This window comes from Sminthopsis crassicaudata, chromosome 3 (assembly GCF_048593235.1).
Source record: "Sminthopsis crassicaudata isolate SCR6 chromosome 3, ASM4859323v1, whole genome shotgun sequence".
Taxonomy (NCBI): Eukaryota; Metazoa; Chordata; class Mammalia; order Dasyuromorphia; family Dasyuridae; genus Sminthopsis; species Sminthopsis crassicaudata.
Genome location: NC_133619.1, coordinates 624,110,572 through 624,127,881, shown reverse-complemented (window position 1 = coordinate 624,127,881; position 17,310 = coordinate 624,110,572). Strand labels below are relative to the sequence as shown.

The 17,310-nt window shown below is 38.5% G+C and overlaps 1 protein-coding gene across 1 annotated transcript; it reads right to left on the bottom strand.

Annotated features, from left to right (window-relative positions):
* Window positions 1–9,143: 9,143 nt before the first annotated feature.
* Window positions 9,144–16,934, bottom strand: UTS2 (urotensin 2). Its single transcript, XM_074297638.1, has 4 exons — window positions 16,710–16,934; window positions 14,338–14,442; window positions 12,223–12,266; window positions 9,144–9,346 (listed from the first exon to the last, which is right to left on the bottom strand). The coding sequence occupies exons 1-4, from the start codon at window positions 16,810–16,812 to the stop codon at window positions 9,230–9,232; spliced, it is 369 nt and encodes a 122-aa protein (XP_074153739.1). The 5' UTR covers window positions 16,813–16,934; the 3' UTR covers window positions 9,144–9,229.
* Window positions 16,935–17,310: the final 376 nt, after the last annotated feature.

The following is a 17,310-nucleotide window of genomic DNA, read 5'->3' as shown; positions in this document are numbered from 1 at the left end:
ATGGCTAGTCAGATTTATGAAGAATATATGAAATTTACCAATTCTTTAGAATCCTACATAATCTGGTCAGTAATCTGACAGTGCCCAAATTTGAACTACTAAAAATGTGGACTTCCAGAATGGGAACCATCTTGCCATGTATGGCTCCTGATTTCTCCAAGGTCAAGGTCCTTGGGGAAAGAACAATACCTGAATTAATGGCTCCAAGGGTAGGACCTTCTAGAATAGGTGCCATTTGGTGCCTTAGATGGAAATCTAGTTCTATGGGAACCAAGCTATTAAGTGCAGAACTCTGGCTACAATCACCTGATATCTAAAACCAGCATTGGGCTCAGAAGGAGTGTTTTGAAGCACAACATTGGTGCAAACGCTAGGAAATGCAGTTACTTATAATTATTGGCGGGGAGGGAGGGGGAGGCTATCCATCCCTAATATCCATCTAAGCTCTTGAATTTGAACCTTCAAACAAGTTAATAGGGAACTGTCCAATTGGCGATTAGTCTCACGTGCTTCATTATCTAAGTGCATTGCTCAGTTCTAGCCCTTTACAAGGTATGATAGATCTTTGGAGAAAACTGAATGGAGACAGAAAGGAGTATACTTTCTTCTCAGCAGTTATGGTACCTATACAAAAATTGACCATATATTAGGACATAAAAACCTTAAAATGGTTGATTCTACAAGAGCTTAAGCACGATGATTGTAAATGAAGCAGACACCTCAGCTAAGTAGGCTTCCCAACACATAAAAAATCCCAATGGAAGCCCATATTAGTTTTCCATTGGCATTTTTGCTTGGACAAAAATCATTCAAGGTCCACTTTTGCCTTAGGTCAGATCTGAGCAGTCAAGGTGTTGGAGAGCCAAAAGATCCTGTGTGGAGGGACGTTTCATTTGTAAATTGCTGACTTCAGAGAGCATTCAGATGCGTGGAACCTGTGAGCTAAGGGGCAAACTGATTCAGTCTGCTATCTGCCTCCGCTTAATGGGAGAGTTCATCCCATTCATATTTACGGTTGAAATTACTAATTCTGTATTTCCTTCCATCTTATTATCCTCAGATTATGCTTTTCTTTTTATTGGCCCCCCCTAACCCTCTTTCCCAGAATTAAACTTATGGGCCCCACTTGTGTCAAGCTGCTCACCCTCTTTAGTATCCCTCCTTTCCCCCTTTGAATCTCTTCCCCTTTCTTGTACCCTTCCCTTATTACTCTTTTCCTTTTCCCTTTTCCTCTCCCCCTTTTTAATGAGATGAGAGAAAATTCTCTGTAAAACAAATATGTTAATTATTTTCTCTGAGCCAACTCTGATGAGAGTAAGATTCACAAAATGTTCCTCCCCCTCTCTAAATTCCCTTAGATATGATAGGTTTCCTTTGCCTCTTTTTATTCCCCTTTCCCTTTTTTCTGACACTATCCCCTTTCCATTTTTACTTCCCTTTTTTTTAATGTTACATCAGTAAAATCAAATTATACATGTAGTCTTTATGTATATCCACAACAGAAATACAGTATTTAAGAGTTCCTTTTACCTTTTTCTGCTTCTCTTGAGTCCTATGGTGGAAGATCAAATTTTTTGTTTCCAGGCCCTTCGATCCTTTAATGTGGAGGCACTCAAATCTTGAGGGATTCTTATTGTGGCACCTATATATTTGAATTGTTTTTTTTTTTTTTTTTTTCTGGCTGCTTGTAATATTTTTTCCTTAATCTGATAGTTCTGAAATTTGGCCACAATATTCCTCAGAGTTTTTATTTTGGGGTCTCTTTAAGAAAGTGTTTAATGAATTTTTTCAATGCCTATTTTACCTTCTGATTCTATTATATCTGGGCAATTCTCTTTGATGATTTCCTGTAAAATAATATCTAGGCTCTTTTTTTCATCATAATTTTTGGGAAGTCCAATAATCCTCAGATTATCTCTCCTAGATCTATTTTCTAGGTCTGTTGTTTTTCCAAGAAGATATTTAATATTTTCCTTTAATTTTTCAGTTTTTTGATTTTGTTTGACCAATTCTTGACATCTCAATGAATCATTCATTTCAGTTTGTTCAGTTCTGATTTTTAATGAGTTATTTTCTTCATTAGCTTTTTTTTACTTCTTTTCATATATGTCCAATTGAGTTTTTAAATGAGTTGTTTTGCTCTATGGAAATTTTTTCCATTTCATTGTTTTTTTTTTTTTTTTTTAAGTGAGTTGTTTTCTTTTTCCAAATCACAAATCCTACTTTCTTGGGAATTCTTTATCTTTTCCAATTCACAAATCCTACTTTCCTGTGACTTCTTTACCCTTTCCAATTCACAAATTCTGTTTCCTTGCACTTCCTGGGAATTCTTTACCTTTTCCAATTCACATTTCAGGAAGTTGTTACTCTCTTGCATAGCTTCTCTTTCCTTTCCCCATTTTTCTTTTAACTCTCTTTTGAGATTTTTAATAGTCTCTTCTAGGAGAGTGTTATGTGGGATATTATCTGGAGGCTGTTTACCATTAGTCTTCTGGAGTTGAGAACCTGCTCTCTTTCTGTATAGAAGCTACGATTGTCCTTTTGATTTTTTTACTCATTTTTAAAAGCCTGTAGGGTCTGCCTTCAGGACAAGGAGGTTACCAGCTTCCTCTGCAAAGCAGGAATAGGTGTCATCCAGCTACAGAGAGTGCTCTGGAAAAGAATTCCCCACAGGAAGTGGTTTAGATCTGATTAATATGGCCCAGTTGCAGAAGTACCCAGTGAAGAACCCCCCTGTGCAGATTTGCAACTGCCCTGGGGCTAGAGACTGGGCAGTGAAAGTGTCACTGCCCCAAGCCAAAACCTGCTGTGGGGTATTAGCATCTGACCAGCAAATAGCCCTGCACAGACCGGGAGTGGCTCTGCCCCGGAAGTACAGTTGCCCTGTGGAAGTTCTATTGCCCCAAGTTGAGCCCCCCACTGTGCTTAGAGGCTGCCCCCTCCTACTCCCTTGCTGTGCAGATTTGTAACTGCCCCAAGGAAAAGCTCCATACTGCAGAATGGAGCCTTACAGCTGTATTGTGCTCTGTGCTGAGTTACTTTCGTTTTTGCGTGGAAATAGCCAGGTCCTGTTAGGTTCTGGTGTTTTTTAGAGTACCCTCTGCCTTTGGCTCTAATTTCTCTGCTGGTCTGCTTTACAACCAAGGCAGAGCAATCAGCCTATGCCAGAGTCTTGTCTGTACTTTTTCTAACCACAGAGGCCAACCCCTTCCCAGCTCTGTTTGCCAGCCTCTCCCACCTTCTGGTTTGCGCTAATCTGCTCCAGCCTCTCAGGACAAACCTTTTCCGTTGAACTTCCAGATTATCTTACGCTGGTGAGTTGTACTTCTAGTCTTAGTGAATTTTGCCAGCCAAGCCCTATTTTTGAGGCTGAATTTAATTATTGGTCGTGAGGTATGGAAAAAGTCACATGTGCCTTCTCCACCATCTTGGCTCCACCTCCGCCTGGTATTTTAAGGCTAAAAGTAACTAGATGGAGTTGGATCCCATAACTTTACCAATGAAGAAAATCCATTTAATTGGGGCAGCTAGGTGGCCCAGTGGATAGAGCACCAGCCTTGAAGTCAGGAGGACCTGAGTTCAAATCTGGCCCCAGACACTTAAAACTTCCTAATTGTGTGACCCTGGGCAAGTCACTTAACCCCAACTGCCTCAGCAAAAAAAAGAAGAAAATCCATTTAATTAAAGTTTTCACTCTGGCTTTTCTCTTATAACTACCTATAGCAGTTTAAAAGACCTAATCAGGACTCATCAATTCATTTTGCTTACTAATGTTTCATGGGTATAAATTATATGTCTTTTGGAGAAGGACAACATTCAAGATAACTGGTTCTTTGACTTAAAATGTAAGTATTATCAATTGAAGTGAGGGCAAGAATAATTTCTTAACATCTTCGGTAAAAAATTATTCTAGTATGTGTGTATATGTATACCTACAAATGTATATAATTTTTAAAAATACATAGATCCTTGAATATTAGTCTTGGATTTTGATACTTACTCTGCCATCCTTTTTTAGATTAAATATCTAATTTCCTAAGGACCTTAGCCAGAGAAAAGGATTATCTACTTGTTCCAGGTCTCCTTGGAGGAGCATATAGCAAAGCAACAATCTAAAAAACTTCCATCTGAAAAAAAAATTAAAAAAAAAAAAAAAATATATATATATATATATATATATATATACACACACACAACAAAAAGGATCAGATATATGACTAATTGCTTCTATATTCATCTTTAACACTTTGTCCATTTGTTGTTGTCCAGTTACAGTAGTGTCCCTTCTCCATGACCCTGCTTGGGAGTTTTCTTGGTGACTACTAAAGTGGTTTGCCAGCTCTTTTTTCGCAGATGAGGAAACTGAGGCAAATGAGGTTAAGTCCTACCACCAGTAAGTTTTTGAGATGAGATTTGAACTCTGGAAGATGAGTGTTCCTGATTATAAGGCCAGAGCTCTGCCCTATGGCACCACTTAGCTACCTCGACCCAAGCCTTAGGCTGGATTCCTCTGATGTGATGCTAGAGTGCTTGATGGTCCTCATTGGGCCATCCTCTGGTGCTAGGATCTGCTTAAAGTATTTAGGGTCAACTTGTACAGCTCATGTTCAGCTTATGTGAGCCACCCGATGGCCCCCTAGGCCAGAACAGTAAATCTCAAACTGTATTTGACACCCTCCCCGCTAGTGAATGGTCTGACGTTTCTGCTACTGTGTGACTATGGGATCCTGTAAGGGCCCTTTAAATGGGCGGACACAGTGCATCGGGAGATTGAGGCCCGGAAGTAGTAATGGGTGACTCTCTCGCTGATTGGCTGTGTGTGTGACCTCACAGGCCCTATGTAAGCCCACTGCAGGCAGCAACCGCCCTCTTTAATCTCGTGCTGTTCACCCTGGCTCCTAGCCTGGGTGGCCAAGCCAAGATGGGTAGCCGAAAGAGGTAAGGATTTTGGTAGTGAACACGTGGGTCTTCTGACCAGGTGTTCACTTGGGAACCAACAAGTCAGGGCATCAGCTAGGGCATTATGTGAGTAGGTATAATAAAGGCTTTTAAGATTACACGTGGTTGTTCTTGAGTGCGCTACCGGTTATTAAGCTATAGATTCAAGAGATTGTGGCCAGAGACCTTAGAAGGCCTCAGAGGAGGCGAGCCTGGTAGAGCTCACACTGCAAAGGACAGTGGTCAAAGGTACTCTGGTGGGTCTAGGACAGACTAGTAATTGTAACTGCCAGGAGAGCACGATACAAATGGCGCTCAACGTGGACACATAAGGAATTATCAGGTTTTGAAAATATTTAATATTCAGAATTAAGATTCTGAAAGATCCGGTAGAAACGCCACTTAAGAGGGAAGACAGAGAAGCAATATGGACCCAGGTAAATCTGGGATCAGACTCAAGGACACAGCTGAACATAATGCTTATATCAAGAGGTTAAAGAGCCAGATGGAAGATCTTTTAACAAAGATCACCACTGAAGAACAGCAGGAAGCTTGTAATCAAGCTCCACAAAGGCTATCCCCACACCCAGTAAATAGAGCTAGGAGAGGGAGCAACCTAGAGCTAATGCGATTGTATGACAGTAGAGAGTATAAAGTGCCACAGCAAGAGTTGCTGGAATTGCAGGTTAAACTACAGATGGAGATAGAGAAAGAAGAAAAAGCTAGGTTACTACAGATAGAACAGGAAGAGTTCAAACCAGTGGCAGAAACTAAGGAAGGAAATAAACGAACCACATGGACTTCAGTTGTAGAAATTCTTCTTAGCGTTTTGTTGGTTTACCTCCTGCATTGTTGTTTTAAGGAATTTATTGATTACTCTTTCATTGAGAAGAAGTTTAGTTCTTTTTATGTGCAAAGCTCAGGTTGGATTTTAAATCAGCCTTTGGGGAATTTTCCAATTCTTCTTCCCTCTGCCTCACCTTCTTGGGCCAAGGGAGTAGGGGGAGGAGGAAAAGGAAGGGCGATAATATCATCAGCACTGCCCATTAATCCATTCAAAACTCCTGTGTCTTTTCAAAGGACCAGAGTAGGCTTTATGCCCCAAGGCAAAAAGGAATTGTGGGTTATTGAGTATAATCAGAAAAGTTTTAAAAATACTGTTGAGTTAATTTCTAAGAAACCTTACAGGGACAAGACCTTGCAGTTAGAGAGAGTGGAGTTTTATACTTGTAAAACTGCTAGGATCGTCTTTGGAGAGTTGGAACTCCTCTTTTCTTACCTCGTGGATTTTCCACTTCCACAGGTGAGCTTGATTTCCCAACCCCCTACGGGTACTTATAAAACAGTGTTTATGTTTAGAATGGGTTGGAAAATTGCTGTTTTAATCACTAGAATAAATAGACAGTGTGTGATCTTTGACCCAGGAGGAAAATATCAGATTTATTGATTCACACTCCTGAAGTACAATTCGGTATCAGAAACTCAAACTTTGATTTTTAGGCAAAAGAATTCAGGGATATAGCCGAGTGTTCTAGTAAAGTCATTACTGCACAGACTATCCCCAAGATCTTCTCTTCTAAACAAGAGAAGGGAATTTTGGGATATGTGATTGCTTACAATTTTTAAATTTTGATTTTACATTTTTAAACATTTTTGATTTTACATCTTCAAAGTATTTTGATTTTACATTTTAAAGTTATTTTGGTTTTATATTTTTAATCTATTTCGGTTTTACACTTTTAAACTATTTTGGTTTTACATTTTTAAATTCTTTGCATTTTACCTTAGCAATGCACTTCGGGCATACACAGAAAGTGCAGCTAAGTGACAGACTGACTTTTGTCTGACTTTTGATCTTTTTGACAACAACTTTGTTTCCACTGTGATGTGGAAAGGCCTGGATGGCATTTGGAAAGGCCCAAGTTGGGCCCCGGGGACATTCCTTCCTAGGTGCAGATCCAGCAGCAGAGTTCATCCCCACCAGAGACATTTGTAACCTGGGGATCCAAGAGAAGGACCAGACAACAGCCCAGAGGAACCAGCCAGATGTCAGCAGCCCTTCAGACGCTGATGGCAGCGATGCCCCTCCTGACCGTGACACCAGAGACAGCAGACACAGTTCCAGTGTTGCAGCTGAAATGGACTGTTTTGGGTGATACGCAATATAAAGACTGTAAATGGACAATGGGCCTGCTTGCTTCTCCCGTGGCCACTTGCCATATGGTGGCCTGGGAAGAGGCTTTGCCCTATGCTTTCTATTGAAGGACTATGCTTTTAAATTAGTGGGTGAAAAACCAACACACCCACCTGCCATTGTTATTGAGACAATGTTACTGGACATGACTGCTTATGTGCACCTGTGAAACTAGAATTGTTCTAGAATTGTGAAAAGTGCAATAGAGAATTGTGATAAGCTAGAATTGTTCTAGAATTGTGAAAAGTGCAATAGAGAATTGTGATAAGCTAGAATTGCTCTAGAATTGTGAAAAGTGTAATAGAGAATTGTGAGAAACTAGAATTGCTCTAGGATTGTGAAAAGTGCAATAGAGAATTGTGATAAGCTAGAATTGTTCTAGGAGTGTGAAAAGTGCACTTGAGAATTGTGATAAACTAGAATTGTTCTAGGAGTGTGAAAAGTGCAACAGAAAATTGTAAGAAACTAGAATTGGTCTAGAACTGTGATAAATGTAACTAGAATTGTGACAACCTACCTACTAATATTTGTTAACTAGAATTGTGATGTTTTACCTTGTTGACTTCCCACCTCAGTGTTGACATCCTACCTCATTGGCATCCAACCTCTTTGGCCTATTATCTCGAGTATGACTTTGATGAATGGGTTGAACATTTGGGCCACTGTTAAGCCTGGTTCTCATTGTCATACTTCTGTTTACGGATCTGCTGCTTTGTACCTCCTTGGGCATAACACTGTCATCTCATGGACCAAGTGAACTACAGCTGGTGCTAAAAGTTTAGCTTGGTGAGATGTGCGGTTCCCGCAAAACAAGAGAAAGGGAATTGTAAGGGCCCTTTAAATGGGCGGACACAGTGCATCGGGAGATTGAGGCCCGGAAGTAGTAATGGGTGACTCTCTCGCTGATTGGCTGTGTGTGTGACCTCACAGGCCCTATGTAAGCCCACTGCAGGCAGCAACCGCCCTCTTTAATCTCGTGCTGTTCACCCTGGCTCCTAGCCTGGGTGGCCAAGCCAAGATGGGTAGCCGAAAGAGGTAAGGATTTTGGTAGTGAACACGTGGGTCTTCTGACCAGGTGTTCACTTGGGAACCAACAAGTCAGGGCATCAGCTAGGGCATTATGTGAGTAGGTATAATAAAGGCTTTTAAGATTACACGTGGTTGTTCTTGAGTGCGCTACCGGTTATTAAGCTATAGATTCAAGAGATTGTGGCCAGAGACCTTAGAAGGCCTCAGAGGAGGCGAGCCGGGTAGAGCTCACACTGCAAAGGACAGTGGTCAAAGGTACTCTGGTGGGTCTAGGACAGACTAGTAATTGTAACTGCCAGGAGAGCACGTTACAGGATCCTGGGGATATTCTTGATTCTGCCTAATGGAAGAGTATGTTGCTTTTCATAATCATCATAACTCATCTACAGGAAATGTGGCAATGTATTCTTTGGCTCAAACAAAAGGCAAATTGATATATTTGCCTTTTATTAACTGTCAAAAATTGGATTATTGGTTTCCCCACCATCATTTTCTTGGCTTTTCAAAGTTGTTCCTTTCAACTTTTAAATGAAATGCAGTTTTTAAGAAACTGATAAAACAGTTGGGAAAGGGGAGAAAGTGTCATAATTTATTTCCATCCCCTAAAAAAAAGATTTGTGTTCTGCTCAATGTGAATATTTTTCCCTACATGGGTTGTAGCTCCTCCGCACCTTAAGAGACAAGTCTCTGGCCCTTGGACAAGACACATAACAGTTCATTGCTAAACCCAAACTCAAAGCCTTTATAGCCCAGAAGATCAAATCTATTAGAGTTTGAAATTTGTGGTTTAGACCACCTTCACAACTCCAGGTGATACCTTTGTAGCAGGACTTTAGAGGAGAGGACACAAGTTATTTTATATAAAGGAAATTACATGTAAATTATATTTAAAGAAAAGATGCTCACATAATTACTTGCAAAACATAGAGGATTTATTTTAAACAATAATGAATGTGATTTGCTCAGGTTTTTTTAAGCCATTACTTTCAAATTTAACTTTATTTACATTTTCAAGATGGTTATAAATATAATAAATAAAGCAACAGGGGAAGAATACTAAATCTCGTTTTACACGCAATACTTCCAGAAACATTCAGAGGGGGTCCCACGTTTCTTAAACTGTTTCCTGCTTCCAGCCAGAAGATGACTCAGAAGTGAGATTTTGGGATCTTTTCCATAGAAAACCTGAAATAAAAATAAGAAAAACCAAGATACATTAATAAGTAACTAGATGATAACCGTGGATAAAGCATGAAATTTGGAGTAAGGAACATCTGACTTTGATTCCTGCTTCTGGGCCCGCATTTTCTTATCTGTAAAATGGGAATAATAATAGTCCCTCCTCTCACATAGTTGTTGTGAGGATTAAATGAATAAAAACCATGTAAAATATTTTTGCAAACCTCAAAACATAAAAGTGCTAGCTATTATTAGTATTGTCTACTTTTCCACATAGAACTCCATTAAAATCCAAATTTTCTTTAAAAAATAGTATTTTTCCTCAATTACAAGTAAAAGCAATTTTCAACATTTGTTTTTAAAATTTGAGTTACAAATTTTCTCCCTTTTTCCTCCCCAGTTCCCTCATTGAGAAAGTCAAGCAATTTGATATAGGTAATACATGATCATGCAAAACATATTTCCATATTAGCCATGTTGTTAAATAAAATCTAAATTTTCAATTATTTGTTCAACATGAAATTTCTTTAGAAATAAGATTAAAAGCCATGTCCCATTTGATAAATGATCAAAAAATATGAACAAGCAGTTTTCATAAGAAGAAATCCAAGCTATTGATAAGCATATGGAAAAAAAAGTTCCAAATCAGTAATACTTATAAAAATGTAAAATTGAAGCAGCTTCAGAGAAGGAAGGAAAGAAAGAGAAGGAAGGAGGGAAGGAAGGAAAGAAAGAGAAGGAAGGAGGGAAGGAAGGAAAGAAAGAGAAGGAAGGAGGGAAGGAAGGAAAGAAAGAGAAGGAAGGAAGGAAGGAAGGAAGGAAGGAAGGAAGGAAGGAAGGAAGGAAGGAAGGAAAGAAGGAAGGAAGGAAGGAAGGAAGGAAGGAAGGAAGGAAGGAAGGAAGGAAGGAAGGAAGGAAGGAAGGAAGGAGGGAGGGAGGGAGGGAGGGAGGGAAGGAAGGAAGAAAAAAGGAAAAGAAGAAAGAAAGAGGGGGATAGAAGGAAGGAGGAAGGGAGGGAAGGAGGGAAGGAAAGTAGGAAGGAAGAAAAAATACCCCAAAAAGCAAATGACAAATATTGAAGTACCACAAGAAAACAAGCACATTTCCGTCCCATTTCAATCCCTGGCTTCCTTCAAGTCCCAGCTAAAATTCTACCTGCTAGAGGAAGCCTTTCCTAACCCCCATTAATGTGACTGCCTTTCCTCCTATGATTATTTCCCTTCTATCCTATACTATGTGTGTCTACAAGCTATCTTCTCTAAACTGTGAGTCCTTCAAAAGCAAAAACTGTCTTCGGCCTTTCTTTGCAGCTCTAGCTCTTAATACCTAGTAGGTTCTTAATATTTGTTTAGTGACTGACTGATACTTATTATTGGTGGGGCTGTGAATTGATCTGGAAAATAATTTGGAATTATGCTCCAGGGAATCACTCCTAATGATCTAGAGAACAAAATGTCCCAGAATGGTATATGGTAAATTTATTTTTAAAAATTTTTGAAATATTCCCTTTCTGCTGCATGTGTTGTCCTCAAAGGGCCCATCTACCTCATCTAGGTGCTGCCTTTATTACTAGGATTCTCTTTGGAAAGAATGAAATCAATTGAATTGACTCAAACTGGATCAAGCTAATGTCTCCAAAGGTTGTTTGGAGGAGTGGAGGGGGCAGGGAGAAGCACGTACTTGCCCACCTGATGCCAGCTGCAAAAGCTTAGAGATGCAGCTAATCTCTTTAATGTGGCTGTTAAGATGTGGATCTCTATGATTTAATTCTTCTTAAACCAATTTCTATTTTAGTCTATATGTATAACGTGTCAAGGTAATAGCAAGTATAAGATCTAACATTTATATGTCAGTTACTATGTGCCGGAAGCTAAGCATTTTTAGAACTATTATCTCATACATCTCAATAGTTCTGATATATAACATTCCTATATATTATAAGCCGTGTAATAGCTACAATTATACCTACTTTATGGATGAGGAAACTGAGGCAAACAGACCAGGATCGCACAAATACTGAGTGGCTAAGAGTAACAAGTTTCTTGGATTTCCACCCATTATATAAAATCATTCTTTCCTTTATTTGTCCTATTTCCTTTTATTTGTCAAACTTACCTACCTCATTCCAATACCCAATATCTAGACTCTTCACAAATCCATAGACCTCCGTTACATCTCACTCCTAATTTTTTTCTAACCAGACATTACTAATCTCAAGCCTAATCTTACTCAGAAGTTACTCCATCCCTTAGTTTATTTCAGGATCCATTGTATTGACTGTTCTCCTTCTGTTCTTTCTGAAAGTGCAGATGACATTATAGGCTTTTCTCCAGGGGCTGGACTTAATTTCCCACCGTGTCCCTGGTTTTAGAAGATTTTCTAAGAGTTTCGCCCCTGATAAATCCCAAAGATCCTCTCTTCTGCTTCTTCAGCCTTGCTTCACAATCCTGTCCCCTCATGGCTCTTACATCAGCTGATACAGCTCAATTCAGGGCAGGTTAGTGCTGAGCCTGGAGTGAGGAAGACCCAACTTCATGAATTCAAATGTGGCCTCAGACACTTACTAGCTGGGTCACCTTGGACGAGTCACTCAACCTGGTCTGCCTCAGTTTCCTCATTTGTAAAAAATGAACTGGAGAGGGAAATGACAAATCACTTTAGCATCTCAAACCCCAAATGGAGTCAGACACGACTGAACAAAAACATACCTTATTTGCACCCAATTATTTACTTGTTATCTTCTCTATTGGATCATGAGCTCCTTGAGAACAGGAACTGGGTTTTGTCTTTCTTTGTACCCCCAGTACTTATTTCAGGGCCTGGCACATAGTAAGTGCTTAATAAATGTTGCTGAATTGAGAATTTCTCAAAGAGTCACTTACCTTTCTGGCATTTTCTCTTGGATCAAAAATGTCAACACTAAGACCTGTAAAATAATATTTTTAGGAGATGAGTCCTCAAATGTCATTGAATAGCTTACATTTCTTTCCTAATGAGCTCTTTTAAGAATAAAGATAACAGTAAAACTCAAAACACCAAAAAGAGACTAGTTAAGTGAATTATTCATTGTTGAGTCCTGAGTCTTTACTCCCTGCCCTATAACAAAGATCTGGGTCTTTACTCATTGTTGTTATTTTTTTTAAGCTAACTGACAGATATGATCAGGAAGCCCTAAGCAAATGACACAAATGGGTTCAATATTAGTATTTCCCTCAAGGGCTGTTGTGAGATAATTATTTATAAAATGCTTTGTAAACCTTGTAGTGTTAAAGACATATTAGCTATTACAGAGCACCTCCAAAACTGGCATCAACATCTGCCACTGTCTGCCTCATCTGAGAAATGGGAATCATCAACATTATCATTGCTGTCATCATCATCATCATCATCCCTATCTCTCAGAGTTGCGAGGATAAAAAGAAATGTATGGGAATTATTTCACAAACTTTCAATGTCAAAATAAATGTTAGCTATTTTATTGTTATTAATATTATCTTCCTCAGTAAGCAGTGGCCACAAAAAAACTTTGTATTAAATTTAAAATTGTATTAATTTTGCCCCCAAACAATTCTTTTATGGGGCAGCCAGGTGGCGCAGTGGATAGAGCACCAGCCGTGAAGTCAGGAGGAGCCGAGTTCAAATCTGGTCTCAGACACTTAACACTTCCTAGCTGTGTGACCCTGGGCAAGTCACTTAACCCCAGCCTCAGGGGGGAAAATGTTTTTCTTTTATTAAAAATGCTCAGGGTAGCTAGATGGCACAGTGGATAGAGAATCAGAAGGACATGAATTCAAATCTGACTTCAGACATTTAATACTTTCTGGCTGTGTGACCCTGGGCAAGTCACTTAACCCCAATTGCCTCAGTAAAAAAAAAAAAAAAAAAAAAAAAAAAAAAAAAAAAATTCCCCTCCAACTTCAAAGATTCTGATCCCCTCCCCAAAGATTTTGAATATTTATTCATCTTGAGTAAGTTTAGAGGGAAAATGCCAAGATTAGTTTTGTTTTCCATGTCTCTAATTAATATATATGTAGGATATGCTTATATGTGCATCAGAACTCGAAAGTGAGAGTCCACATGGAAAGGAGAGAAGTAAGAAAGCAATGTAAAAGATTAAAAAAAAAAAATCAAAACTTTTAATTTTGGAAAAGAAATAAAGTCCGATTAAGGGGGAACTGGACCCTTTTGGGGTCTAGTCCACCTAGACTCTACCAACTCATTTCTTTTCTCTGGATCTCAGTTCTCCCATATATTTATTATATGAAGAGATTAGATACATGACCCATTTTTTTAGATTTTAAATATTTCATTTCTCCTAACCAATCGTTCAATCACGGTCAACTCTTTGTGATCCCATTTGGGATTTTCTTGGCAAAGATACTGGAGTGATTTGCCTTTTCCTTCTCCAGTTTATTTTACAGATAGGGAAACTGAGGTAAATAGAATGAAGTGATTTGCCCAGGGTCACCCAGCTAGAAAGTGTCTGAGGTGGAATTTGACCTCACAAAGATAAGTTTCTGATTACAAGCCCATTGCCTTAAGCACTGCACCACCTAACTGCCTCTCTAATAGCATAATTAAAATGTTATATGAGAAACCCATGATTTCCTTTATGTCTTATATTTTTTAAAAGTCCAGCACAACTTCCATTTAGTCACCCATTTTTTTTTTATCCTAACCATCAAACTCCCTTATCTTTCATTAAAAAAACCAAACCTGTTTTAGAATGTAGGTGGGGAAAAGGAAGCAGTAAGTAGGGGAGGAAGGTTATATTTGCACATGAATCAGAGCAGAATATGGCACTGAGAACCATTGAGTCAATAGGAGAATTTTCACAAATGCATATTGATTGCCTAAGTTTTCTTTCAAAAATCACTTCACTCCATCATGTATGTGGAACTAAAGGGTAAATTCAAGAGACCATGTTAACTACTGATAACATTAATCTGCCAGTCTGTACAAAGTCTATTTATTTGTTTTTTGGATTTTTTTTTTACCAGCTTTCCTGGAATTTTTATCTGCTTCTGCATTGAAGATCTCTGGCAGCATTTGCAAGAAGGAAACTCTGTCCAGGTTTTCCAAGGTTAGCTTTTCATCATCTGCTATAAAGAGAGAGAAGGTTAAAAAATGGAGGGGGGAGTATAGCCTGGTTCTTTCTAAATTGTCATCAAATATGCAGTGTTATCAAATTAGGTGTTTACCACTTACTTGTATGTGTGCATGTGTGTCGGTGTGTGAATACATATGTGTGCATGCAATGCATTGTATGCATTATGCACTTGTGTGTATGTACACGGATGTACACACTTATTTGTTGACCAACTGTGACATTTTGCAGAAACTTCAGCAGGCATAATAAATACAAGTGATTACTCTTGGAAGAACACCCTTGAAAATGTGTGTTATTTTTTTTTAACCCACCTGTAAGACAAGCTTCTAAGTAGTTAAAATTTGCCAGGAGAGGCATATTATCTAAAACTTTGAGGCTGCCTGCATTGTTCTAAAAATGCCTATCTTTGGTTTAAAATAGGAGTTTTATTTGGAGGTTTTCTCTTGATTTTTACTCTTATGTTCTTTGTTCCTCTTTTAATAGTGGAGATTTAATAAACGTAATGCTTGTTTCAAGGCTCTGAAATCACTGTCAGACATGAAATCAATGACTGCAGAAGCTGAGAGCTGCTATGTGAGTAACATGGCAGCTGCATCTTGACCATTGGAAACCGGGCAACAAGGAATTGCAAAATCCGTGGTTTGTGTAATGACCCAACTTTCTCTCTATTCTGAATTAAAACTCTCTCCTCCCTTTTTCTGAGCCTGTTTCTTCTTCTGTAAGAATTGTGGGTTAGGGTTTTAAGCTCCTTCATGTATCTATCATTCAATGATTCTGCGTCAGAATTTAATTCCATAAAAACTGTGAATTCACAAGTAAAAGTGAATGTCGTCAGGGAGATATTTTCATTTTCAGTTGGTTAATTTTTAGCTCAAAGTAAAACAAAGATATTATGGCAAGCTTCCAGGCGAGTCAATCAGTAATGCATTCTGGTAAACTGTTGCAGTAATTATTTTTAATTAAAGTAGGGCGATAATAATAATGATATACTACTAAGAAGAAGAATAACAAGATTTATAAAAGCTTCATGAATGCCTTACAAATAGTATTTCACTTGATCCTCACAACAACCCTTTGAGATAGGTGCTATTATTATTATCACCCCCATTTTGCAGATGGAGAAACTGAGGTTGAGAAAGATAAAGTGATTTGCCCATTTGGATTTAAAGTCAGAATCCAACTTGGTTACTAGTCCCACCTATATTACTCTAAACAGTGAGCAATTCATTTTCTTTCTCATGTGTAGAATAAAAAAAGAACTTGGAACAAAACAAAGGTTCTTAACCTGGAATCTGTGAACTTTTTTTTTTTTTTTAAATATATGTAGCATTTCAGTACCATTAGTTTCCCTTATAGTCCTATGTATTTCATTTTATGCATTTAAAAACATTCTGTACCAGGGTCCACAGACTCAGATACTAGCTGTTATGACGCTGGACTTAACTTTTCTGTGCCTCAGTTTCCCCATATGTAAAATATGAAAAAAACAGCACTTACTTCTCAAGGTTGTTGAGAAGATCAAATGGGATAAATGTAAAGCACCTGGCACATAGTAAGTACTATATAAATATTAGCTTTTATTAGTGTAGTCATGATCCCTACTTTATGGGATCCCCTTCTTCCGTCAAGCTGCAGTTCAGGGAGTTCCTTCAGCATAAAGTCTTATAATATTTCCTCAGCTCCTAGAATCCTCCTGCCAATACCCAACTCTATCATGTCACCTAGCTGCCTCATAGTAATAATAATAATTGACCGATCGATTGCTTTAAAGTTTATAAGGAGCTCTCCATAAATCATCCACACAAGGTAATTACTTTGTGTTTATATTTATATTTATTCTTTATATATTTATATATACCTTTCTTGCATCCCCTTCCAACCTCTTTGGAACTCAGTTTCCTCATCTGTAATACGAAGGGATTTCTATCTCTAGAGCTGAACACAGTGCTTGGCCCATAGGAAAAAATCATTTATTCATTCATTCATTTCTATTCTTATTTTGTCAAAGCAAAAAAAAAAAAAAGGTTAGCATATGAAGATAAAATGAAATACCATGATACTCTACCATTTCTGTAATCTGTGAAGAAATTGCACTCCATTATTGATTTTAAAATAGTCATTTTAACCTAGAATACCATTTTTTGGTAACTGAAACTTCAGGTCAAAGAAGGCTTCTTAATAAGAATTTCTTCATTTCTCTCTCTGCTGCTCTTGCAACCTGAAAAATACGATAGCAAGAGAAAGGAAACCGCCTCTTACCTGAGAGCCGATTTGCCACTTCACTGGAATCGATGATGGGAAAAGACAAGAAGGGACTTAAGAAGCCGGCAAAAAATAAGCAGCAGAATATTAGCTTGTACATGCTGGCTGCGAGAGAAGGACTCTTCCTCCTTGGTGTCTGTAGGAGCCGAAGCTGAACTTGAAGATTCTTTCCCTCCTGATATCACGCTTTATATATCCCCCCAACCTCGTAAATATCGTCTTTCCCCCCACCCCCAGAAGACTTTATTGGTCATGATGACCAAATAGTCATTTTGCATTGATGTCATTCTTCAAGACAGCAGGACAGCCTGATAATAAATTTACCGTTGTATTGCCTACTGGACAGAGTGGATATTTTATCAAAGGAGAAAAACAGGAAAGTTTATAAATCTGGCATAAAAAAATAACTTCCTGAGCTCAATCATAACCTAAAGGAAAGGTCAGACATTGGTTGAAATGACTATGGCAGTGAGACAGCTGATGAATGAATGAATCCTAGGGAGGTTGACGCACAGCATGACAGGCAGGGGGCTGGGGTTTTTCCTTTCAGAAGGTGGATGGATAAGTTGTCAAATGAATTTGGGACTTCTGTGTCAGA